Raw genomic sequence first — 27175 nt, forward strand, 5'->3', positions numbered from 1 at the left:
TTCCCTGTATTCCCTAAGAACCTACACGATTTCCCCATCTGCCTCATTGATCTTGTTAGCTATCGCCCCATCTTCAGTTTCCCTCTTCTGGCTTTTCTTTCTCAGAGGTGTCAGGTAAGCACCTATCTTCTTGGGGCCTACGAGGTTTCTGGACCCTACAACATAGAAACTCTGTTCTCAGATATTTGTATGGCTGGGTTTTTTGGTTTTACTTTTTTCTTTTTTCTCAGATTATATAACTCTTCAGAATTCTTCCCATTTTTTGTTAATTGTTTAAAGATTTCATTTACTTATGAGAGAACGTGCAAGAGATCACTGAAGGAGAAGCAGAGAAGCTCTCTGCTGCTGAGCAGAGAGCACAGTATGGGCCTCGATCCCAGGACCCTTGGATCATGGCCTGAGCCGAAGGCAGACTCTTAAACGACTAAGTCACCCAGGTGTCCCTCTGTTCTTTTTTTTAAAATTTTAATTCCAGTATAGTTAACATACAGTGTTAAATTAGTTTCAGCCCCCCCCCCTTTTTTTCCATGGTATATCCTAACGTCTGAATCATGTCTTGTGTAATGGAAGATCGGCTCCACTGGAGGAGGATTTTGTCTCCTTGATTTTTGCCAAGACCATACCCCCAGCACCTAGAACAGTATTTGGCACTTAGTATGCACTCAGCAAACGGTTTTGAATGGGTAACCAACGTGACGTAACTGCTCTGTGCTCATTTCTTCCATCTGTGCACAGGGAACAATAATGCTTCAAAGGTTTTTGGGATTGAGACAGCCCTGCAAAGTTCTTAAATTGTCACATAGTAGACGTGCAATTGGTGGCGATTAGCTTGTTAATTGGAGTATCATCTTACATACCAAGAAGCATAGCTTTTTATTATTCTGCTCTTTTGGATGCTCTTAGGTATAATCCTTAGGTATGAGAATACAGTTATGGCACTGGAATACGTTTTAGTATTTTCCCCAGCAACGTAGAAATTTGCTTACCTAATGCCTTGTGTGCTAGTCAGTGGTCTAGAGACGTTTATTCATTAACTCACTTAATCCTTCTTTACACAGCTGTAATGTTTATGATGAATAAATTTGAATTTCATCAATATTAACTTATTTTAGAGTCATTTTTAAAAGTTTGAATTTATTTTTAAATAATCTCTGTAGCCAGTTTAGGGCTCAAACCTGAGATGAGGGGTTCCTTTCTCTGCCAGCTGAGCTAGCCAGGCTCCCCTAGAGTTGAGTCATTTAATTTGGATTGAGTTTTGAGCTCAGACATTTAATCTGTCTGTTTACCTATTCTGCTCAGCAAACACTGTGGGCATGATTCAGGCACATGGATCCTCTCTTACTTGTAATTTTGATAATGGTATTATAGTGAAATATTGGTTTACATTTTCTCAGTTGTCTTGTAAATCTGCCAGAATGAGAAGACAACTTCCTACCCAGTTAGATGGAGTCCTTCTGCTATAATGTAACATTTTGGCCATTGGGTGAGGATGAATGATTCAGTGCGCTTAATTTTATTGAGGAAAATAACATTTTATCATGTGAAGGATTGTTGGTGCTAGAGACTTCTCACTTTAAAGCTGTCTCAGGTTCATTTTATAGCCAGTTGCATGGATTAAAACATTTTTTTTTAAAAAAACTTTTCATCTATAGGAATCCTATGAAGATGGTTGTGAGGATTATCCTACTCTGTCAGAATATGTTCAGGATTTTTTGAATCATCTTACAGAGCAGCCTGGCAGTTTTGAAACTGAAATTGAACAGTTTGCAGAGACCTTGAATGGCTGGGTTACAACAGATGATGCTTTGCAAGAACTTGTAGAACTCATCTATCAACAGGTAGGTTGACTGATGGCACAGGTCATCCTCACATACTTCCTTAAAGCGCAGGGGTGCTCGTTGCTCCTTCACCTTCACGTGCATAGGCCTCCATGCTCTTTAACTCTTTATGGTTCATGGGAGCTTTCAAGTCTCTGTTATATGAGATTCCTGTAGCTTGGTGATCCAGATCTAGAGCCAGACTGGAGATTCAAGGCTCTGTACAGGCAGTTGAAAGGAATATTGGGCATTTATGGGAAAGGCTAGGTAAGTATCATACTTTTTCCCTATCTCCCTCTGTTTTTATAGGATCTGAAATTAACAATACACAAGCAGAGTGCAATTTTGTTCTCCTAGGTATTAAATTATATAAGCACTTTTGGAGTATGGGAGGAAAAAAAGAAAATCATGGGAGAACTTTCTTCCTTCATAAAGAAGTCACTCCAAAAAAAAGCCAGACCATAAAACACTGTCTTGAGTTTTAACATTTATGCTTATGTTTATTTTAAATTTCCATTGATTTCCATCTTAATCCCATACGTCCAATGTCAGTCTAGATTGTTCAAACCTAAATTTTGTGTGATGCTAGCATATTGGTCTGTTACACACTAATGCTATTTTCAGGAGGAACAATAGTCAGAGCTGGATTTTTTTTTTTTTTTTAAGATTTTATTTATTTATCTGACAGAGATCACAAGTACGCAGAGAGGCAGGCAGAGACAGAGAGAGAGGAAGGGAAATAGGCTTCCCGCTGAGCAGAGAGCCTGACTCGGGGCTCGATCCCAGGACCCTGGGATCATGACCTGAGCCGAAGGCAGAGGCTGTAACCCACTGAGCCACCAAAGGTGCCCCAGAGCTGGATTTTTGAAGACAAATTTAAGGGCACTGTTTGAAACTGACCAAAAACAGTAGGAGATAAAATACACTTAAGTTTATATTTCTATTTAAGACGTCACTGAAAGAGCAACTTGAATTTGGAATATATTGAAGGGTGATTATGATGGCAGGTAATTTTCATCCCAGTTAATGTTTCATTTGACTACCTTTACGACTTGTTCTGGATAGTTACTGGACCCCTCAGTATGACCTGGCCAACTCTCGGGTTTCTCAACATGCTTGAGATTTTAGGAGTATAGAATTGTTCCATTTGTCCTGATGCCTACTTTGGGCCCTTAAATGGATTGCAAAGAAATATGAGAAGAAAATGGGAGAAATTGTTAATGCTTTTCTAATTTCTCTTCTATTCAGTTTCAACTCTTCTGCCTGGTTCTAGTTCTTCAGGGCTGTAACGTAACAAACTGCAGTTTCTGTGATTATCTCAAAGCCAGTTCTTCAGCTACTACTCCCTGTTTGTCAGTATTCTGTGTCCGTGACACACAGATTCACCAAAAGTTCTTAAATTTCATTGGGGGAATTTATTCGTAGCAACCAACAAAAGAAGACCTGTTATAAAAATGGCAGATTAAACATACATATTCAACTTTGATTCCTCCCCAAATACCGCTACAAAGAAGGGGATTTTAAGAAACCAGAAGCCTATAGGGGCTGAGATGAGGAAAGGAGACGGAAGTACCAGTTTTGGAAACTAGAAAGGCAGATCTCAAAAATTTGAATTCCAGGCCAGTGCGGAAAGTTGAAAACCACCGTGACTTAGTGCAGAATCTCTGAAAGACTCTAGGACAAGGATGGAATGAGACTAAAAGGATAGATTTAAAATCTTAAAACAAAATAAAAAAACTAGATTCTCTACATCTTTTTGTACCAAGTATCCAGTTTGAAGTTTTATTATAACCCTTCTTGGGAAGTTACTGAAGGGAAGTACTCCACCAAAAAGGAAATTAAGTCATGGATGAAGATCCAGAAACCACAAAACAAATAAAAATAAATAAAAACAAAACAACAACAATAAGAAAACCACGAAACAGAATTTTATGGGATCTCCACCATCCTGAAAGGAGTTCCGTGGACAGTAGCTGGAGTGGGCTTTACTGGAGTTAGGCAGAAGGCTCCAGGCAAGATTCCCTGACGAGATGAACGTAATTGCTGTGTTCCAATGTTCTAAGAAGAAACTTGGGAACTTGTGAGTTTAGGGGTAAATCAATGAGCTGTAAATAAAGAACAAAGTAGAGAAAATTTAAGTCTAGGGAAAACAAAGTTTTTCAGGAAAGGTGGAATCTGTATATTACATGGTCCACCTGAAACTAATCAAATCGTGGTATGACCATGTTGGTAGGTGGTAAGATTAGGAAATAGTGGAGAGGAGTGGGGGAATGCAAGATAAAAGCTGGATATTCCTTGTCCATGTTGGGGAACTATAAGAAATAATGCCCAAACTGAAATCACAGAGCGTGGATATACAGAGGTTGAAGCCTTTTCAACTGAAAGAATTGAAAATGGTTGTCTATAGGAGTGGTTGAGGTGTAGTGGGGAAGTAGGAAATTTTAATAACAAGCCATGTGAAACTTCACGTCTTTAAGTTGTATGTGATAATTTTAAAACTAAAGGAAAATGGGTGATGCCCATAATGGGAAAAGGATGATTTTTGAATTTCAAGTCTTCTGTGGTACCGGATACACATCTATGAATGATCTCAGGAGAAACCAGTCTGTTGTCTTTGCAATCAAGGAAATAATTAGAAATAAAAGACCTAATAATTAGGAAGTACTTACTACATGCTAGGTAATGTTGAACACTTGACATGTAATTAACTCGTTTAATCCTCCATGATTAAAGATACTACTCTTATCCCTTATTGTATACATATTTTAACAGAGGTTAAGGAGCTTGGCTTGGGTTACTGCAGCTAGTAAGTAGACCCAGCAAAGGGTCAAAAACGTTTATTACATCTAAACTACGGTTAGCTACTATCTTTGTAACCTTGGTCAGGTCCCTTAACCTTTTAATGTGCTATCTAATATTAGGTGGTGAACTATGTTCTTTACAATTAAAGTTAAAGCTTCCTGAGTACTGTTTTGGCTATATCCCACTGTCTTTGATATGTAGTGTTTTTTCACGTCTTAGTTTTTGGAATAGCTTAACTTATTTCCTCTCTATCCCAAGTGTGTTTGGAGTATTCGTAAATGTTAATCTTTTGTACCAGGTACCATTTCTCACCTCTTTTAGGAATCAGACGGAAGCCCAGGGAGGTTGAGTGATGCCAAAGTCTGTGCCAGCCTATGCCTGAAAAACACCACAGAACAATCGTTTGGCAAATACTCTTACTCGTAATTAGTACTGTGCAATTAGGTACATGTACCTTATGCAAAAATTGATTAGTATAAAGAGGTTTTGTCTGTTTGCTTTCTGGTGACCTCAGGTAAATGATGGGGAGAACTTAAATATTTTCTTCTTGTTCTTTGTGTAAAGTTGGGAGGGAGAGTTAATTTCCTTATTGCCTAACAACTAAAGACTTGTACATTTTTACGGTGTGGTCAGTTTTAGGGGTGGAAATGTTTTCTTCTTTAGAATGTTGCTCTTAAGTATTTGCATTAAGAACAACGTATTTGTGTCCTAAAAAGGTTTTTTTTTTTTTTTTTCTTTTTGAAAGGCCACGTCTATCCTAAATTTCTCTTACATGGGAGCTCGCCTGTGTAATTACCTGTCCCATCATCTGACAATTAGCCCACAGAGCGGCAACTTTCGACAGTTGCTGCTTCAAAGGTCAGTGTGAATATATGAAATTAAGGGGAAAGTTTTAGACCTACTAGAATTCAACCAATCCTTTTTTCTGAAGACTGTACATAATAGAAGGTTGCAGGGGAAGGTAGGGAGGACCATTATTTGTATTCTAACATTGTATATACTATTAAAAATTATAGTCCCCCATATCAGTCTTTATTATTTTTTTTCCTGCAATCTCTGCCTTTGGGTTTTAGATGTCTTGGTTTTGTTTTTTGTTTTTTAAAGATTTTTATTTATTCATTTGAGAGAGAGCTCAAGCAGAGGGAGTGGCAGAGGGAGAGAGAGAAATAGACTCCCTGCTGAGCAGGGAACCTGATGTGGGGCTTGATCTCAGGACCCTGAGATCATGACCTGAGCCAAAGGCAGACGCTAACCAACTGAGCCACTCAGGTGCCCCTGTGCCTTTAGTTTTGCGCTTAGAAGTCCTTTCATTTCCCAAGATCTTAAAAATGACCTCTTACATATTTCTTAGTACATCTGTACCTTGGGTTTGAGTGGGTTCTAGTTTATTGCCACAGGTTGAACTAGTTTTTCCCATACCACTTTTTAAAATGATCCATTTCCTTATTGAGTTGAGCTGCTGCCTTTATTACACTACATCCCTGTATTGGGTTTTTGAGTCTAGAGTTTAATTATATTCTGTTCACCACTTGTTCTATTCCTATTTTATTATACTACTAAAAAGCTCCCAATTTTTTAATACCTAGTATGGTTGGTCCCCTTCCCACATCTCTTGGGTAGAATCTCCTTTGCTATTCTTGCATGCTTCTTTTCTCCAATGAACTTTAGACTCAGTATGTGAAATTTCATTGATCTTTTTGGTATTAGATATTTTTGACATGACCTTGAATTCATAAGCTTATTTAGGGAAACTAGTTTTCTTATGGGAGTCATTTTATTCAATAACAAGGTTGCCTTTGAGTTTGATAGTTGGTCCATTAGTTCTTTAAAGATACTTTCAGTGGTTGCAAAGTATTCCATCATGTGGTTAAACTGGACTAGAACAGACTAAAGATCCCGACAATAGACTCCAGAGACACTTCAAAATTAAGCTTTTGATAGAGATACTTCACATATGTGTGTAAAGGGTAAATTGTGCTGCTGACACCACTGGCTAGCCATTTGTCGGGGGAGAAAACAAAGATGGGTTCTTGTTTCTTTACTCCAAAATATATTTCAAATCTATAAAAAACCTTAAAAGTGCAACACTAAATACTAAAAAATTGACAGTATTGACAATTAAATCATAAGTTGGTAAAGCCCTTTTAAGCAAGACATGATATCCACAAGTCTGAAACAAGAGATTAAACCTAATTACGTATGGATTATAATATTGGGAAGGGTCATAAATTTATATGAAGTAAAAAATAAATGTATAACACATGGCAGTGAATGCTAATATGAACAGAGGGACCTTTTAGAAATGAGTAAGGAAAAGACCATTTAATTTTGTTTTTGTTTCAAGATTTTATTAGTGGGAGAGAGGAAGGGAGAGGGAGAGAAAAAGCACAAGCAGAAGGAGGGACAGAAGCAGGCTCCCCTCTGAGCAGGGAGCCCAGCCCAGAGCCCAATCCAAGGACTCGGGGATTGTGACCTGAGCCAAAGACAGATGCTTAACCAACTGAGCTACCCAAGCATCCTTAAAAAGACCAGTTTTTAATTTTTTAATTTTTTTTTTTAAGATTTTTAAAAAATTTATTAGAGAGCAAGAGAGAGAGAGAGAGCACATGAGCAGAGGGAGAGGATGAATCAGACTCCCATGCTGAGCAGGGAGCCAGATATGGGGCTCAGTCCCAGGACCCTGAGACCATGACCTGAGCAGAAGGCAGATACTTAACTGATTAAGCCACCCAGGCACCAGTTTTTGTTTTTGTTTTAAGATTTTATTTATTTGCTAGAGAGAGTGAGGGCATGAGAGAGAGCTCACAAGCAGGGGGAGCAGTTGTCAGAGGGAGAAGGAGGCTCCCTGCTGAGCAGAGAGCCCACTGGGGAACTCAGTCCCAGGATCCTAGTATCATGACCTGAGCTGAAGGTAGATACTTAACCTACTGAGCCACCCAGGCATCCCAAGATCAGTATTTTAGCAGAAATATTTGGAATGGCTTTAAGTAGGTAAAACTTGGGGAAAATATAAATGACAAAGTTCTAAAAAGCTATTTAGCCTTATCTTGATGAATAGCTTCTGGAAAGGCATGAAATGAGCACTTCTGGGAGGTTGCATGGCAGAAAGGCTAGCTGCTTTTCCCTTGGATTACTCACCCCTGGCTATGCCTTAAAGTCACCCCAGGGACTTAAAATAGGGCTCTAAGACCCGGTCCTCATTCTTCGGAATTCTGATGTAGATGGACTGAGGTGGAGCCTTGGATTTTTTTAAAGCTTATCAAGTGATTGAACTCCACTCTTCCACGTCTCTTCTGACTACCCTATCTGTGCTTCCATAATATTGTAATACTGGCAAAGATACTAATGGAAGTGCTAGGCCTTTAGCAAGTAAAAAGCAAGGTATAATTCTATTAACTTTAAAAATATTTGTGTATTTTGAAAAGTTACCTTTATAGCAGTTATCTCTGGGTTTTACGACTTTGTTTTTTATTTGTTTCTGTTTTTAACCTTTCTGAGATAGGTATGTATTGCTTTTCTAATTGAAAAATCGTTAACTTAAAAACAGTTTGTTTAGAGGTGTAGGTCCCTCTCCTCTAGATAATCAATGAGCTACAAGGGTAGGGATTTACTTTTGCTTTGGATGAATATATCTTAATGTATAATCTAATAGTCATTGCATTTATAAAACAAAAAGGTCATTTCATCAAAGCTACCAATAAAGTAAAAGGAGAGTAGCCAGTAAGGTTCTTGGATAACTAAACTGGCATTAATTAAGTTGTCCTTTCTATTATTAGCCAGAATGTTTCATTTATAGGTATCCCAGCTTTTTTTTCTGATGAATAATTAATGTTTAGGCAACAACAAATGTCTTACCATATCACATTTGGTATGTGATACCAAACGTGATGTTTGAGTCAAGACTCAAACGAGATGTTGATCGTTTAATATAGCTTATAAGCTATAGGCCATGTAGACACGATAAATTATCTTGGGTCTATGGTTGATTCACAGATTGACCCAAGGTAAATTCTTGATAAGCAGTGACTTCTTTTTCCCTTAAAAAATGTATTGTTTTTTTTCCAAAACCAACCTCAACTGATTCCTTATACATGGAAGCCATTCAGTCTTCATAAACCCCTCTTTTTGTCTTTAACAGAACTGTCAACAATCAGCTTTACAAAACACATAGCTCTCCTAGAATTTTTTCTGCCACCTGATCAAAAAAGATAAGAAATATTTAACGCCAAATTGGTAAACATTTAATGTACATTTAAAAAATCCTTTTTAATAACAGCTGACTCCGTAATTCACTGACATAGGCAATGACAGGTTAACCGTGATTGTTTTAGATACTTTATAGGGTGGCAGATGGGCCAAGTCAGGGGGAAATAAAGCTAGGGAAACGAAGTTATTTGACTCCTTTGGTCTCTGGGATATTAAGACCAAACTAATTGCGTCTGTTTCTATGTGAATTTCAGTTGGGGTCTTTTCCCTCCATTTCTCTGATTTGTATAATGGAAATTATTAAGGATAATAGGCTTAATACGACTTCATTTTATTTTCAGCTTAGTTGGAGACCATCTATCTATATATTTATATAAAGATGTGTTTCAAAGTTCATGTACTTAGAGTAGAACATTTACAGAGACAATTTGAGTAAAAACAGTGCTTTTAAAAGAAATATATAAAAAAGTGCTTTCTTGACAAAAAGCTGATAAAACAAAGATGAGGCATTTTCTTTCTTTCCAGTGCCAGTAGGCAGTGAACCTCATGAAACCTGTGTTGCTTAAAGAGATTACCAACTTGATCCAATACGAATAGGTGAAAATAAACCCATTAGTTTCTTTAAACTAGGAATTTTCATATGAAAAGATGATGCATGTTCTGGTCTCTACAATAGACAGGAACACTTCAGAAAGTCAGGGCATTATTGGTGCATGGTGCTTGTCTCTGTATTGCTTATGGACAGCGAACCCGCCAGCTGGTCATCCTATTTGTTCAGAAAACAAAGCAGTGTGTGGCTCTAAAAGGTGTGTCTTCCTTAGATGTCGGACCGAATATGAAGTTAAAGATCAAGCTGCAAAAGGCGACGAAGTGACTCGGAAACGATTCCATGCGTTCGTCCTTTTCCTGGGAGAGCTCTATCTCAACCTGGAGGTGAGGAGAGATGGTTCTAAGTCCTGACGAAGCGTGGGAACACAAACTGATGTGGGGCGGAATAAGGCCAGGTGAAGGGAGAGGAAGAGATGGTGGCTCACTGGCCACTCAGGGCAGCGCCTGCGTTCTAATGGAACGTCCGTCATGTTTGTTTCTCCTGTTTGCCGGGAGGCTGCTGGGAAGTAGTTACTGGGAATTTTAAAAGGTCTGTGTACTTTTGGAAAGCCATGGTTTCCTTACAAGTGTAAGCTCTTGAAGTACGGATAATTATACCTGTTTGAATTCACACATTTCATGTGTTGACTTTCAGGTGGTGGCTCAAAAGCAGCACACTCTGCAGAACACAGCTTTGAGTTGAAAGGGCAGGGCGGGCACTAGAGTATCTAGGGTTCTTTCCACCCTAGTTCACCCAGGATTGTTCTTCTTGGTCCTGTTTTATAAATTAATCTTCTACATTAAATGCTTTTGTTCAAAGTCTGTAGCTAAACAAGTTTGTAAATTGGTGGTATATTTGGGTATATGTTAGTAGGCAAGTAAGTGCTGAATATTACTTTGTAATGAATTTGCTTGATTTTTTTTCTTTGACTAGTTAATCCCAGAGATAGGTTATACCTTCTTTAACTTTGATTTGAAAACTTAATCAAAAGACCCTGGAAACCCACCACCAAATGTGCATCTCAGTCAGTGCATCTAAAAGTCCCTGTCCAATCTGGTGCCTAATTTACTATCCCATTCCCATTTTACCATAGATGGACCTTTTTTTTTTTGGCATTGTGCTTTTTTTTTTTTTTTTTTTTTTTTTTTTTTTTTAAGTAGGGACCATTCCCAGCATGGAGCTCGAACTCCCAACCCTGAGATCAAGAGTCGCATGCTTTGCCAACTGAGCCAGCCGGGTACCCCTGGATGGACTTAATTTTTAAAAAAATTTCATCCATTACTCTTTCAGTTTAATTTTTATATAAGCCAAAATAACATCTAAAATGTGCTGTAAATGGAGAGTCTTTTTAAGAATGCAGGTGTTTCCTCTGTGGATGTAATGATGCCATGTCTGTGGGGAGTGTAAAGTTGAGGTATGGCTCCCAAGCCTATGGCTTTTCTGGCTGGAGAGCTACCTTACTTAGATGATTCTGATGCAGAACAGTATTTTTAAATAGTATAAAAAATAAGAAAATGCTGCATGTTCCAAAAAGGGTGGTAGCTTAATCGGCCTGAGAATGCTTTATGATGCAATAATTTATAAAGGTGACTTACGTTATCCTGACCATATGTTATGTGTGATAAATGGGAAATTTTACCTATAGTTTACTGGTTGTATTAGAGATCTTATATACATGTAAAATAAGTCTAATTTCGTGAAGATACCAGAGCATTTCTGATTTTTGTATTTAACTTAAAACACTTATTTTGCTAACACATTAGACCATTTATTTATCTGTTACAATATTTTGGCATCATTGCTTCTCATTTTCTTCTGTCCCAAAAGATCAAGGGAACAAATGGACAGGTGACAAGAGCGGATATTCTTCAGGTTGGTCTTCGGGAGTTGCTGAATGCCCTCTTTTCTAATCCTATGGATGACAACTTAATTTGTGCAGTAAAATTACTGAAGGTAGGTTTTATGTATGTTTTTCTTAAAATTAATCTTTCTACCTCATTTATGATTTAAAGGAAAGTATAGTATGCAGTGAATTCAAGATTAAATTTTTACTTTAAATATTGACACTTTGCTTTGCCCTTGAATTTAAACATTGGAAAGCCAGTATGTACTGATTTTTAGGTTTTATTTTTTTGAGAGAGCGTGCACGAGTGGGATGGGGGGGCAGCAGAGGGAGAGGGATATGCAGACCCCATGTTGAGCTGTTGAGCACAGAACCTGACATGGGCCTCAGTCTCATGACCCTAAGATCATGACCCAAGCCGAAATCAAGACTTGACATTTAACCAACTGAGCCACCCGTTCTCCCCTGTACTGATTTTTTAAATATGAAAATGTAAATTTAGAAGCAAAAAAAATGGAAGTCCTTCACTCTTCGTCTCTAAATTTCTTTTCTTTCCTTTCCCATGTATGTATTTGTGCCCTCATAAAATCACCCTCTTTTGTGGCTTTTTTATTATCTAACAACGATCTTAGATTTTTGCATAGCCCAAAAGATTTATCTTTCTTCAGTAACTTCACTTCTGTATGTGCAGTTGTTTATGTAGGTTCAATTCCTACACATTTGGTGGGTCGTGAACATCGTATAGTTTATTTAGAGAAGTAATGTCAAGTTTCCCTTCTAAATGCCAAACTGATATGTGTTTGGTTCTTGTCCTACTGACAGTGAGTAAGTATACTGCTTTCCCCATATTCTTATCGGTGATGGATATGATCAACCCGGGTTTGTTTTGTCATAGGTGACGGATGAGTAAAAACAAAAATCTCGTTTTGTGGTTTCCTGATCATTTGTGAACTTAAGCATTTCTTCACATTTGTTAGCCTTTTTTTGTTGTTTCTATGAATTACTGTTTTATATCTGTACATCTTTTTCCCCTGAAGTTTGTATTTTTTCTAAAATTCAGAGCTTCCATACTTTTTGTGTATTTCAAAAAGTAAAAGGTTGATTAAAATATTCTAGCCTAACTTCCATAGAGAATATACCCTATAGTCATTGACACATAAAACCTGTGATTCAGGTTCTGCTTTAGTTTCTCTCAATCAGAAAAAACAGGGTTTTAGAGATTCCTGACTATTAGGTGGTGGAGAATAATTTGGGATATTGAACTTACCAAATTCATTTTATTCAAAGAATGCTTGAATTGCTACTAATAATTTTCTAATAGAACTTACGTACTTTACTGAATTCCTTATTTTGCTGATTATCTGCTTTTTTAGTTGACAGGGTCGGTTTTGGAAGATGCCTGGAAGGAGAAAGGAAAGACTGATATGGAAGAAATCATTCAGAGAATTGAAAATGTTGTCCTAGATGCTAATTGCAGCAGGTGTGTAGCTAGCCAGCCGATCTCAGTTTCTTTTTCTGTAGAGATTGTTTTTCGTCTGTTATATATGCTATAAAAAGAGTTTATATATGCTATAAAAGAGTTGAAAATCTTACAAATCTTACAAATCTTATAAAATCTTACAATCTTATAAAAGAGTTGAAATCTTACATATCTACAGAAGTATATTTTCTTCAGAGGTATAATATTTTAGCTATGGCTTGTGTTCACCTGACCTTTTTTGTTCAGTTGTATTTATAAATTGAAAAGGTTAAGATTTTCCTGTGGTGAGATAGGAGTCCATTGGAAAGTAAAATAATTCAGACTTTAAATTGTTCAGTAAATACTTGGATAAAGTGCTGTTTTAAGTCCAGTTGGAAGCATAAAAATGCAGGATAGCCACTGCCTTTAAGAACCATGTAGTCAGAGTTAGATGAAACAACTTTCAAGGCTGCTTAAAAAAGGTTATGTCAGTATAGCAAATGTCTAAAAAATCAAAGCACTTAGATGCACATGTTAAATTTATGAAACATAGTTTTAAGAATCTGTGGTAGTCTAGAGTCTGACAACACTTTGGTGGATACCCTTAATTCCTTTTCAACTTCTTTCTGCAGAGAAGTGAAACAAATGCTCTTGAAGCTTGTAGAACTCCGGTCAAGTAACTGGGGTAGAGTTCATGCAACCTCAACATACAGAGAAGCAACACCTGAAAATGATCCTAACTATTTTATGGTATGCCAGCATTTGCATTTTAAGTTTTATTTATTGCTTGGATCCAATTTCAGAAACTTCTGGATAAGGACATAAAGGTATTCTCAAAAAAAAAAAAAAAATCTCAGAATTTAATGCCAGTAATTCTTTTCATTAGCTTAGGGTCACATGGCAACCAGGAGGCCAGGTAAATAGAGGAAGAAACATGGAATCTCTAAGGAAAGGGTGGATTAGAGAAAGATCCATCGACTGGAAAGGGAAATCGGTGACTTGAACAGAGTTGTGTGGGATTGTGGAAAGAAGTTTTTCCAGGGAATTTATAACCAAAGAGCTGCATGTCACACTTTGACTTTGCACTTTATAGTAAATTAAGAAAATAAAAGTGATCCCCATACCAGTAATGTCCTGAAGCTCCTGACATGACCAAACCTAACACAACAATGGAGAAATGCTCCTAAAACCCCAGCCTTGGAAATTCCTTAAAAAATGGTGGGGAGGGGAGAATCACAAGTAAAAATAAGCTGACACAATGCTAAATCACAGCACACAGCAAAACCGTTCATCATGAGTGGGACCAACTAGACAGCAGGGTTATAGCTATAGGAACTTGAGAAAATAGAATAGAAATCTGAAAATCATAGACTTTCCCAATGAGATGAAAATGGCTATCAGGAAGCTAGTTTCTCGTGCGTGCCTACGTTATTGAGTGCAGATGAGTGACCTTAGCCAGGCCTCATTAATTAATATGCTTTAAAAAATCCGTTTTGAAATGCTTACGTATTTGTATCACTTTGATCCATCCTAGAATGAACCAACATTTTATACCTCTGATGGTGTTCCTTTCACCGCGGCTGATCCAGGTAGGCCGTTTCACAGGCTTTGCCCCCGTTTTCTTGGTAATCTGGTGAATTCCAGAAAACCATACCCTCACCAGTGCAGAGTTGTAGCTTTTTGTAGTGGGCACATTGTTCTAAGATGAGGGTAAATGTTTTTCTCCTATAAAATATTTTTTACAGGGACAACCACTTTGAACCATTCAAATGGAAAGTCTGACTATACAGTGTCTTAAAACACACAGTGGGTCAGTGGGTTGGAAGAATCCCTCAAACACAACCATTTTTGTTTTATATTTTCTCTGATAATTTCATTTTTATGAAATTAGCTTTCAGGTAGTTAAGATAGAAGGGGAAGATGGTTCTAGCTCACTACATAGAGTACAACAGTCATTACTGTGGGTTAATACTTGCAGATACTAAAATTAAGGGTTTCATTAATAGTAGGTCAAAGTTAATTAAAATCTAAATCTCCGCACACTTCCCCTTCCAGAAAAGGGCCATTTATATAAAGATTGCTTTAATTGTGATAAATGCGACTACAATATGAGCAAGGGAAAATTTTCTCATTTGATGAAAATTAGAACCATTTGGAATTTTCCCATTAGCTTCTTCTGGATAGAAGGCACTGACTATCCGGTTCCTAAAAGAAGGTGGAAAGAAGTACTGCTTAACTTTCAACTTTAAATTCTGAAACACTCAAAATATAAAAATCACATGGGACATTTGGGTGGCTTAGTTTTTTGGGCATATGACAACTTGGTTTCTGTTTGGGTCATGATCTCGTGGTTGTGGGATCAAGCCCTATTGGGCTCCCTGTGGGGAGATTTTTAAAAAATATCTTAAAATATATATATATATTTATGTATATAATTGTTATATAAACTACAAAAAGCTGACTTTGATTCACTGTAAAGGATAAACCAATGTCATTTTGCCAGATTAATGCACACTTTGGGTGTTTTTAAAGAAATAAAACCTTACGGATAACTGGTAAACCACTTTGTCTTATGACCCAGCCCTGACCCCCCACCGCCAGTCCTTCCATTGCTTCCCTCCCAGATGTAATTACCATCCTGATGTTGGGGTCATTGTGATGTCTTTTTACTTCCTATGAGTATAAGCAGTGTAATATCACACAGTAGCAGGAACCTAAATGGTATCTTACTGTGCACATTTTTTGCAACTTATTTCTTATTCAGTGTTTTTGCTGTTTATTCACATTGAAGTATATACAGCTTTGGTTCATTTTAAATGCCAAATAATACTGCACTCAGATGAAAGCACCGGTTATAGGTCCCTATTTAAGGGTAGTTGGATGGTTCATACTCATTACTAGAGACCGTACTGTACAGACCTCTTTAAGTAGTCCTTGAGCTCGTGCGGGAAGTTCTTCAGGGTGAAGAAGTACAGTTGCTACATTGTAAGTTATGTGCATCTTCCACTTCACTAAATGTTGCTAACATGCTTTCCAGTCTGACTATACCACATGATCTGTCCCCAGCAGAATGGGAGGGTTCCTATTTCTCATCCTTGGCAACGGTTATTACCAGACCTAATTGTTGTCAGTTAGATTGTACGAAATTGTACATTTTCATTTCCTTTCCTACTGATAATTTCTTTTCATGTTTCTCTCGACAGTTGTTTTCTTTCTTTTAAGAATTGGCTTAGTTTGTAGTCTTTGCCCATACTTCTCTTGGATCACATTTCGTCTCTTAACTGGTTTGTGATTCCTTGCATAGACCAGAAATGACTCTGGGCTTCTCCCAGTATATGCTGTCTTTCCATTATGTTTGTCTAGTCTTGTAGAAGCATCAAGTTTTCGTGTAAATGTATTTGTCTTGTTCCTGCTCTCTTTGGCCGAGAATGTTTCTGTATTACCATCAAATTCCATTTTCTTCTTATCCTTTTTTTTTTTTTTAAAGATTGTTTATTTATTTGACAGAGATCACAAGAAGGCAGAGAAGCAGGCAGAGAGAGAGGAGGAAGCAGGCTCCCTGCTGAGCAGAGAGCACAACTCGGGACTCAATCCCAGGACCCTGGGATCATGACCTAAGCCAAAGGCAAAGGGTTTAACCCACTTGAGCCACCCAGGCGCCCCATAATTCTATTTTCTTCTGGAAGTCTTTGATGCTTTTTGTATTTAGGTCTTTAATCCAACTGGCTATTTTTATGTGATATAGTGGGAATTAAATATTCCATGTTCTCTTATTGCAGCAATTGGTATTGAGTTATCCACCCTCTCTTCTCAGTGTAATGTCCCTCTGATGTGTACCGTGTCCCACCTTTCTAAACTTTGATCTTACTCCTGTGTCTGTGCATGTGGACCTTTTGTCTGTCTTAATACCAATACTACAGTCTTAATTACTACTTTCCTTTATATCTTGCTATGTCTGGTGAGACAAATTTTCTTATTCTTCAAAGTTACCTTGAATCATTTTGGTTCTTTGTTCTTTGTCTGTGTCTCATTTGTTTAACCTATTTGTGTTTTTTGTAGGCTTTTTTGTAACTCTTGTTTATAGAAGTTTCTAAACATGCTTATTTTTGTCTCGTGTTTTTGTTCTGTCTTTTAATTCTAACCCTGCTATTTTTATTATCACATAAAATTTATTTTGATCTTTTTTCATTGCAATCTGATATTTAACGGTCTTAAAGTTTTTTTGGAAGGGATCTCAAACTTACAGAAAAGTTACAAAAGTAAAAAATTATACAAAGAATACCTGTCCACCCATTACTCAGATATACCTTTTGTTAACTTCTATTCTCTTTGCTTTATCGCTTTTTGTGTCTACACTTTTCTAAGCCATTTGAAGTTAAGTTATGTATATTGTGGCCCTTTGTGATTAATCTCATGTTTTAACTGCTTTTCTTTTTTTTCTTTTTTTTTTTTTTCCTTCACAAAAACTCCTATGGCTTGGGTTATGGTAACATCTGTCCCTGCCAAGGAGCCACTGGGGTAAAACTGACTTGGAACAAGTTTTTATTTGTCATATGTGGGTAGTAGAAATTTAAGGTGTAGGCCCATTATTACAAATTCTCTGAGGAACCTGTTTCTTCAGACTTCAAACCCAAGAAAAGACAAGCAAGCTTCTTTGCTATCTCTCTTTGCCACCAGAGTGTTTTCCATTTTGTTTTCTTCCTGGTCCACCTCTTGCTTGAGATACCTACCCTTTGAAGGGCCGCGATTCATGTAGAGAGAGGTGGGCGCATGGACGTGAATTCCATCTCCGTTTCACATGGACCCAAGACCTTGCTTTCTGACCTTCTGTGGGTTTTTCAATCCAAGCCTCTTTATTACTTAGAGCATGTGGTCTGACAGCCTCCTGGCTGGAGTAGTTATGTATGATTTTCAGTTCCCTTTTTGTTGATCATCAAGGGACTTGGGTTTTCTTTTTTCTGAACTCATCTGTGCATTTTAAAGAGTGTTTGTCTTAATCTGTTACCTCAAGTATTTGTTGCAGGAAGGTTCTACAGTTAAAATTGTCTCCAGATTGCCAAAATTGGATGTCAGAATATCACCAATCCTTTAAGCTGGAATTAGCTTTATAGAGACTGGTAATCTTGGGGGGAAATATGGTCTAGTGTAATTGTTGAAATTTGAGGTAGCTGTTCACAGGAAACCCAATTTTAAGGTAACTAGTTTTAATACATACTGATTGGTTTTATTATTCAGAGATAAGTACTCCATACGGATATGCTAATCTTAAAAGATACTCAGTAACTCTGCCTAAGACAGTTGGCAGATGGAGAGCTATAAAATTACCGGTATTGCCTTGGAAGAATCCAACCAAGGGAAAGTTTATATAGCTGAAACATTTATCAGGTAGCTACCTTCCAGCTGTCTCTGAGGGAAGAAAAGAAAATCCCCTGTGCTCAGAACCTTTGCTAGGTTAGCTAATCTGATTGAGAAACAGGGGCTAGTGGCTGTTAGCTGGTAGCTACCTAGCTCACTTTATTTCCGTGGGAAAGAGTAAGGGGAACCAGAGGCCAGTCTATTTGATTAAAATCCTGCCTTGTGGAAGGAAGAATAGGAATATGGAAAAACATGTTCTTTCCCAACAAGATAGATACATAAATAGGTAGATAGGTGTATGTGTGTGTGTATATACATACACACACACACACACACACACACACACACACACATATGTATAAATATAAATTTAGTTTTATGGAAAAAAGCAGCAGAGAGTATCAGTGGCATACACATTGGCTGTGACATGTGCTCTGGTATATCTACAGTGGCCTTGAATTGCAACATTTAATTAGGAGAATAGTACAATTAAGATTTAAGAGCACACAGGTGGCAAAAGCAAGCCTATTAAAATATAAGTTTTGTAAAAGCTATTAAATATGCAGCTGGAAGCTTCCTGCTATTTAAATGTTGGATCTACTTAAAACTAATATTAAAAAGCATTTTTAGGATAACTGGCTATTTTATGACTTTTGTCAGCATTCAATTAAAAAAAATTTTTTTTTGTAGATTACCAAGAGAAATACCAAGAGTTACTTGAAAGAGAAGACTTTTTTCCAGATTATGAAGAAAATGGGACAGATTTATCAGGGGCTGGTGATCCGTAAGTTCTTTTTAGCTATTAACTTTCTTTGTGGTCATTCTATGACCATAGTGTGTTGATGGAGTTTAGATTAGAAAAAGGCAGACAAAGAATGTGCATTTTGATTTGATGCTGTTACAGTAGTATGTATGTGTACTTGCTTGCCAAAAATTTTCAGGAAATTGTATTAGAAAACACAGACTATGATTCTGAAAATGTATACATATCTGGAGGGGGAAAACTAAAATAGTGGTATACTCAAGCATAGTTTTGTAAAAAAGATTCTGTTTAGCTCTAGTATAGTCAGATCTTAGGCAAACTATGCCTGTTCTTCCATCTGTAGAAATAGTTGACCCCTCTTTGAGTCCTTTTCAGAACTAAGTGAAAATACATATATACTTAGAACCACATCCTGGCAGACAGTAAAAGACTCAGCTCTTGGCTGTTTAAGGATGAATTAAGATTAAAGAGAACATGGGTCACCACATAGCAGTGCTTGGATTGCTGGAAAGGTGTGAGCTACAGTCCCATTCACATCTTTCAATCTCTACCTGCTATTCTTTGTAATAAAGGAAACTTCCACTACTCCCTTACCATCAGATTGCATTACACCGAGTTATAGAAGAACCAAGAACTTATGAGGTTTAGCCCTCCAGCTCTCTTAGCACTTTATGTGAATTTGGACCAGTTACTTAGGTTCTCTTTCTTCTAAGTGGAGGAGGGAATAAATTAAATCTGACTTAGTTTTTCTTACATCTCATCTGTCATGTATGTTGTAGGTTGAACCACTTTTAGTCTCTCTCCCATCTAGGTACGTTTATAGGTCTGTTTGAGATCTAATGTTACCACATATTTTTTTAAATTATAATTTAAAGATTTTATTTATTTATTGTCAGAGCGAGAGAGAGTGCATGCACAAGCAGGCAGTGTGGCAGGCAGAGGCAGAGAGAAGCAGGCTCCCTGCTGAGCAAGGAGACAGATGCGAGACTCAATCTCAGGACCCTGGGATCGTGACCTGAGCCAAAGGCAGAGGCTTAACCGACTGAGCCACCCAGGCATCCTGTAATGTTATCATGTTTTTATATGTTAGTTTAATTTAAAAAATATATGGGGATGTAAGGACTCAAATCCAATTAAGAAAAAGGTTCAGCCCTGTCCGGTATACCACTGGAAGTTCAAGCTGTTCTTGGCATTGAATTTCAGGTTGTCCTCTGAAGTTCTGCTTGGTACTGCTTGGTCAACATTACATGCTGTTGCCCCTGATACACTTGTGGCTGTTTTAACACATGTACTGGAAATGGAGGAACAAGGAGAAAAAGATCCATCGGCAGTTGATAGGATTGTCAAGATAGTTTTGTCATACATGTAGATGGAAGGGATTATTGTGGGGTGGGGGAGACCCTGTAGACATCTTGTTATTGGAGAGGAAAAGTGTAAAAAAGGGAAACGACGGGCCTCTGGGTGGCACAGTCATTCGGCACCTGCCCTTAGCTCGGGTCATGATGCCAGGGTCCTGGGATTGAGGCTCCCGTTGGGCTCCCTGCTCCACGGAAAGCCTGCTTCTCCCCCCCCCCCCCCCCCCCCGCTTGTGTTTCCTCTCTCACTGTGTCATTCTCTGTCAAATAAACAAAATCTTTTAAAAAATTAAAGGTGGGGGTAGGATTTGGAGTCAGATTGTGGCTGTGCCACATATTTAACCCAAATCTTAAAAACAGTATTTAGTTAACCTCCTTCCAGAGTCTTTTTTCTTTTATCTCTAAAATGGGGATGGTAGGGGCACCTGGCTAGTGCAGTCAGTAGAGCATGTGACTCTTGATCTCAGGGTTGTAAGTTCGAGCCCCATGTTGGGTGTAGAGAATGGGGATGATAGTAATACCTGTCTTTTAAGATGGCTATGGGTATTCAGTAAGAATACGTATGTTTAATCCTTAATGGGTTCTTTAAAATTTCTACCCATATTTAACTGTGGAAAGCTTTGCTTTTCATCATTTTAGACTTCCTAGTATTTGGGAAAATTCTGAGATAGATGATTTTGAAGTTAGCTTCTTATTAAGAAAGTGATTCCAAATAGATGGAATGTGACTAAATTGTCATTTCAGGAATACATCTTCCTTCCTTCCTTCCTTCATTCCTTCCTTCCTGATTTGACAGCACAAGCAGGGGGAGTGACAGGCAGAGGGACGGGACAAACAGATTCTCTACTGAGCAGACAGCCTGACATGGGGCCCAATCATTACCTGAGCCGAAGGCAGAAAATTAACCGACTGAGCCACCCAGGCACGCCTATCATTTTTTGATATTAAGTAGATAGAAAATAGGGGAGCCTGGGTGGCTCATTCCGTTAAGCCTCTGCCTTAGGCTGAGGTCATGATCCCGGGGTCCTGAGATAGAGCCCTGCATTGGTGGGGGGGGGGGGTCCTTGCTCAGCAGGGAGCCTGCTTCTCTTTCTCTGCCTGTTGCTCTCCCTGCTTATGTTTTCTCTGTCAAATAAAGTCTTAAAAAAAACAAAACTTTGCATTATTGGAGGCGAATGGCATATCCAAAATTATGTTCTAATTCTAGTGTGATTAAGGTGAAATTATTAACATACTATCAGTCTTGAGTCCCCAAATTTATATATTGAGACTTTGAAATCACTTTTAGATTAGGTTAAGAATTTAACATATGGGTGGGGGGAAGAATTTAACCCGTATGTTGGATGCCTGACTGCTCAGTCAGAAGAGCGTGGGACTCTTAAATATTGGGGCTGTGGGTTTGAGCCCCACATGGGGTGTAGAGATAAACCTAAATATTTTTTTTTTAACGTATGTCTAAAAGGATAACAGAAGCTTAATTTTAAACACAAGACACTGAGAATCCAGTGTAAAATGTAACTCCTCAGATTAAGCGTTTGGTTGGAAGACTGACATGTATATAATTCTGAAAAGTGCTTGCATTCTATAACAGTCTAAGAAAGTTATGTCACCATACTTTTTTGTGTGGCTTAGCATCTTTGATATTTCTGAATTGAAAAACATGAAACTTATGAGTCATCTTTACTTCTTTCATAGATACTTGGATGATATTGATGATGAGATGGACCCAGAGATAGAAGAAGCTTATGAAAAGTTTTGTTTGGAATCAGAGCGTAAGCGAAAGCAGTAAAGATAAATTTCAACACATCAGTTTTATAAAGCAGTTTAGGTTATGGTGATTTAGCAGAACACAGGAAAATGTGTCACACTTATACCAAATTAAGGATGTTGAGTTATGTTACTAATGTATGCAACTTTAATTTTGTTTAACACTATCTGCCAAAATAAACTTTATTCCCTATAACTTAAAATGTGTATATATATATAATAGTTTATTATGTACAGTTAATTCCACTGTTTTGGCTGCAATAAAATCGATTTTGAAATAAATAAAATGTTGAAAGTAAATTTTAGTAGTTGGTTAGAAGCTTACCCTTTAAATTCTACTTTTCTTGAGGGGAAAAAGTCTTAGCCTGGAAATACATATTATTGCAAAATGTAGCATCCTTTTTTAGATGAGTATATAGCTTTCATTTAGTTTTACGCTGGCCCAATGAATTGGGTTTCAAATCTGAATCACCGTCATGAAATCTTTAGCACTGAAGTCTTAGATTGTACCATTAACAACTGATTCACATATCCAGATGTTATTCAATACCAAGGGCTTTTAAAATATCATTAAAAAAAAAAAAAAAAAAAAAGACTTAAAACTCCCAACTAAACAACCAGGATTCTTCACTTCGGATTTATTGGAGTTGTTCTCTCCCTCCCTGCCCCCACCCCTCAACTTCATTACCCTAAAGCGTGGAACATTATTCTGCTTTATTTATGGCTTTCATTTTTATTTTGTAGCATGAGTTGCGTTGACTTTTTTACTAGAGAATTTTACTAGATCTTTGTCACTCAAGTTTTCACCTGCTTTATAATTGATACACCCTGAGGATCACTTTTCTAATACTTTTACTATAATGTAGTACCACCTTCGCCCTATTTAAAAATTATTTGTACCTAATGTCAAAGCCTTTTTCCAACTAACTAAAAGTAAAACTTATGTACAAAAGGATTGCTTGTAAATATGCATGTAAATAGTTCTGTTAATAACCCACTGTTTTACATTTGGTACATCTGTGTCTGCTAATACAGTTAGTTTTCTCACTTTTCTTCTTGTTTGTTCAGTCTGGATTAAAATTAGACTTTGAAAATAAAATTTAAATAGTTTTGTTTTCCTCTAAGTTTTTGGAGTGGTATCCTGGTGTTTTAAAGAATTTCTGTTGAACTTTGATGTGAGAAAATTAAGTGTTTTGAAATCAAACTCTGCTAGGATAGATGATGTCCTATTCAGTGTGTGTTGAGTAAGAATTCAGTTATGAGTCTACTTGGAAAAATTAACAAATATAAAACAACCTTCAGATTCCTTATTGTAAAAGGGAATGATATATATAATTGGAAGTTTTGGAACTTGTAATAGGATTTTTTTTTTTCAAAATGGCTCCTGTAATATGGTGGATGATTACCTTAATCTGAAGTTCTCCAAAGACTGTGCTCATTGTAAATCTTGGGGGCGAGAGGGAAGAGGTGTAGGGAAGGGGCAGTACAATAGACCAGGGGCCAAGTACATGATAACTGTGCTTTAAACTTCTCACAGTTGCTTTGTGAATAACCATCCAGCTTAGTCTGCTAGCTCCTTGTCACCAGTCACTGCGGATATGTTTTAAAACTGTAACAGTATATCCTGAAAGGAAGAGCTAGGCCTGTGTGCGTTTGTTGGCCATATCTTCGACAGAAACATGTGTCCTCAATCTCTTGTAAAGATTACTAGTACAGTCTCCAGTGAACAAGGGCACACAGGTGTTAGTGCAGGTCATAGGCTTGTGTTCTGGTAAAGTACAAATACTTGTTTGTACAAAATCTTGCACTTGTGTCACTAACCCAACCTTTTGTCTTTATGTTGTCTGTGCCCTTCCAGCCAAAGACTACCAGGAACATACATGTACCTGAGCAGGGTGGGCTTTAGTACTTTTGCACTAAAGCAGAATAGGCACATGGGGAACGCTGGGCTTGTAATAGGACTTGGGCTTTGGTTAGAGAATTTGGGAGAGGGTCTAAGAAACTGGAGGCTCATGTGTCCAGGCTGACCTAGTCCAACCGTGCATGGACCCAACTCTGTTGCTTCAACCAGGCAGCTAGAGATCATGTTTCTGGTAGGTTTGTACTAGTGTAAATTCACAATTGCCACCTAAGCTGCCAGCACTGCCAATAATGCTACTGTGTTTATTACCTTGCTTATTTCAAACCCTCCACTCTGTTCCTCATGATTCACAGAAGAAATCGGGCAAATGTACACAAATGCTTCTGCATTCATTCTATCCCTCCTCTTGTACAGGAAGTATCCCTCCTGTTCAGGGCCAGCTACTCTACTTGTTCTCGAATCCCATGCCCTCTCACGCTCTCATGAACTCTGCTGTTAACTTGGTCTGTACTTTTTCACATCCCTCTATTGGCCGTTTGCATGAGCTGTTGAACATGTCATTCCTCTCATCAGGGGAAATCTGGCCCTCACATTTCTCTGCAGTTCTGCTTCCTAGCCAGATTTAAATGTCCCATATTCGTTTTCCATTTCCTTCCTATTTTGCTCTTCAGTCCTATAGCTTCTGCTGCCCCTATATACAACAGCCCATGGTAGAGCTGCCAAGGACATTTATGCCACTAAATCCAGTAGATACCTGACTCTAGCTTGTTCTTTAGGCAGTATCTTGACACTATCAAGGGGCACCAAAATTGAAAACCTCTAGGCGTCTGGAATAGAATAGCCTTTTTTCTGGCTGTTCCTCAGTTTTTGTGGGATTCTCTTAACTAATGTGTAAGTATTGGTGTTCCTCAAAGCTCAGTCAACATTTTCTTACGTCACTATATCCTTGGACTATTTAATCCTCTCCTAAAGCTTCAGTTAGCAGCTATCAGTGTTGACTTCCAGATTTGTTTCTAATCTGTTTCTAGACCTTTGTTAATATATTTGAACTAAGACTTCTAAAATTGAAGCCCTGCTGGGGCGTCTGAGTGGCTCAGTCGGCTGAGTGCCTGCTTTTGGCTCAGGTCATGATCCCAGGGTCCTGGGATTGATCCCTGCATCAGGCTCCCTGCTTGGCAGGAAGCCTGCTTCTCCCTCTTCCCTTCACTCTGCTTGTGTTCCCTCTCTCTTGGTGTCTCTCTCCACCAAATAAATAAAATCTTCAAATAAACTAAAGTCCTGCTATTCCCTAAATTTTCTTGTGTCTGTCTTATTGATGGCACTGCCCTCTGTCCACTCGCTCCAACCAGGACTCATGGACCTGTTTTTAACACTGTTCAGTTATCTCCAAGACTGTTGAATTTGATCTAAATATTTCTTGGAGCTGTGCTCCATCCTCACTGTCTAATCTTGAGTCTGAAATGCCATCTCTCCCATTGTGTTTTCAAAAGATTACTGGGCTCCCCACATCTCTTTGCATCATACAATCCGTTCTTCACTCAGACATTCCAGGGATCTTCTAAAGTACAGATAGCGTCACAAAACCCCTTAGTAGTAGACAGTTAACAAATAGAAGATTCTTAGTCATTAGAGAAGAAAAAGGGGAACAGGACAGGACCTAAGTCAGTGCATGTAATACAAATTGATGTTACTGATCAATGAAAACAGGGCATCTACGGGTGGCTTTATTAACTTTTACATAAGATTGAGGCCAATTTGCTTATCAGACTTTCAAAAACAGATGAATTTAAGGAGTTAGATTTCTTATTCCTTGGTGCTGCTGCCTTTGCTTAAAAAGCCCAAATTACGGAGAGAGCCCAAATGTCCATTGACTGATGAATGGATAAAGATGATGTAGTATGTATACACAATACAATGCTACTCAGCCATCAAAAAAATCTTGCCATTTGCAACAGTGTGGATGGAGCTAGAGTATATTATGCTAAGTGAAATAAGGCAGTCAGGGAAAGAAATTACCACATGCTCTCACTCGTGAATTTAAGACAGAAAGCAGATGAACATATGGGAAGTGGGAATAGAAAAAAAAAAGAGAGAGGGAAACAAGCCCCAAGATAGTTTTAAGGATAGAGAACAAATTGAGGGTTGATGGAGGGAGGTGGGTGGGGGATGGGCTGGATGGGTGATGGGTACTAAAGAGGGCAACTGTGGTGAGTGTTGGGTGTTGTATATAAGTGGTGAATCACTTAATTCCACTCGAGAACCAATATTGCACTGTATGATAACTAAGTAAAAAATTCTAAAAAGCCCTTGTAATAGACTGCCATCACTTTTTAAGACAAAGCCCATAATTCAGAAGTCCATAATCTGGCCCTTGCCTATCTCTGAGTCCCCATTCAGGCTTCTCTTTCCTAAACCCCCTCTTTAACCATTCTTTTAATTTTTTTAGTTTTTAAAGATTTTATTTATTTATTTGACACACAGAAATCACAAGTAGGCAGGCAGAGAGAGAGGGGGAAGCAGGCTCTCTGATGAGCAGAGAGCCCGATGCAGGGCTCGATCCCAGGACCCCGGGATCATGACCTGAGCTGAAGGCAGAGGCTTAACCCACTGAGCCACCCAGGCGCCCTCTTTAACCATTCTTAAATCAAACTAGCCTTTTGAGGGGGCAAGATCTTTCCTTTGGGCCTTAGGGTCTTAACACAGACTGCTACCACTGCTTGAAACACTTTCCCCACATTGTACTTGGCTAACACCTACTTGCCCTTTGGGTTTCAGTGTAAATACTTCCTCAGCCTCAGGTCTGTGCACTACACAGTCTCACAGACCTCTGTATTTTAGTTTAGAAGCAGTTAGCCACTACTGTGATCAAATTAGTGTCTACTCCTTTCATTCCATATAATCTCCAACCCCCACCCCTCGACCCTAGATCGCATTTCCTGCTTTATACCCTCGGTGCCCAGCACATAGTAGGTTCCCCATAAACATCGGATGATAATAAATTTAGCAGACACGCTGCTTGCTATTTTAGAAAAGAAGTGCAGGTACAGACTTCGTACCAAATTAGGAAGAGGACTCTATCTTTGGCCAAGTTTCTGTTTGTCTGTTTTTTTTTACAGCTTGTTTGGGTTATTTTATAAGCATTACTCCACTAAAATCCACTCATGTAGTTAGCATTTGGCCGAACGGCGCTACAGGACGAATCACAACCTGGTGGGACCGGTCCCAACTCGATACGGAAAGTAAAAACCAAGCGGGAAGCAACCACGTTCAGGACTGGGAAAGCCCGCCTCCCTACTTCCGGTCCCGCCTTTCGCTAGGAGCGCGCGGGGACCGGCCGCCGGAGCGGAGGGCGCGGACG

At 38.3% G+C, this 27175-nt stretch overlaps 1 protein-coding gene across 5 annotated transcripts in view; it reads left to right on the forward strand.

Moving 5' to 3' along the window:
* PAIP1 (poly(A) binding protein interacting protein 1) overlaps nt 1-23078 on the forward strand; it is a 31875-nt gene extending 8797 nt beyond the window's left edge. For all 5 annotated transcript variants that reach the window (XM_082724179.1, XM_082724178.1, XM_082724177.1 and 2 more), the window contains 9 exons: nt 1653-1838; nt 5365-5477; nt 9647-9758; nt 11242-11367; nt 12631-12737; nt 13349-13466; nt 14251-14305; nt 18762-18855; nt 21885-23078. In XM_082724179.1, coding sequence (XP_082580305.1) covers nt 1653-1838; nt 5365-5477; nt 9647-9758; nt 11242-11367; nt 12631-12737; nt 13349-13466; nt 14251-14305; nt 18762-18855; nt 21885-21978 — 1005 coding nt within the window. In that variant the 3' untranslated portion in view covers nt 21979-23078. The remainder of the gene's footprint in view (nt 1-1652; nt 1839-5364; nt 5478-9646; nt 9759-11241; nt 11368-12630; nt 12738-13348; nt 13467-14250; nt 14306-18761; nt 18856-21884) is intronic.
* The last annotated feature ends 4097 nt before the right edge of the window (nt 23079-27175 follow it).

The sequence above is a fragment of the Mustela nivalis genome (assembly GCF_964662115.1).
Source record: "Mustela nivalis genome assembly, chromosome: 3".
Taxonomy (NCBI): domain Eukaryota; kingdom Metazoa; phylum Chordata; class Mammalia; order Carnivora; family Mustelidae; genus Mustela; species Mustela nivalis.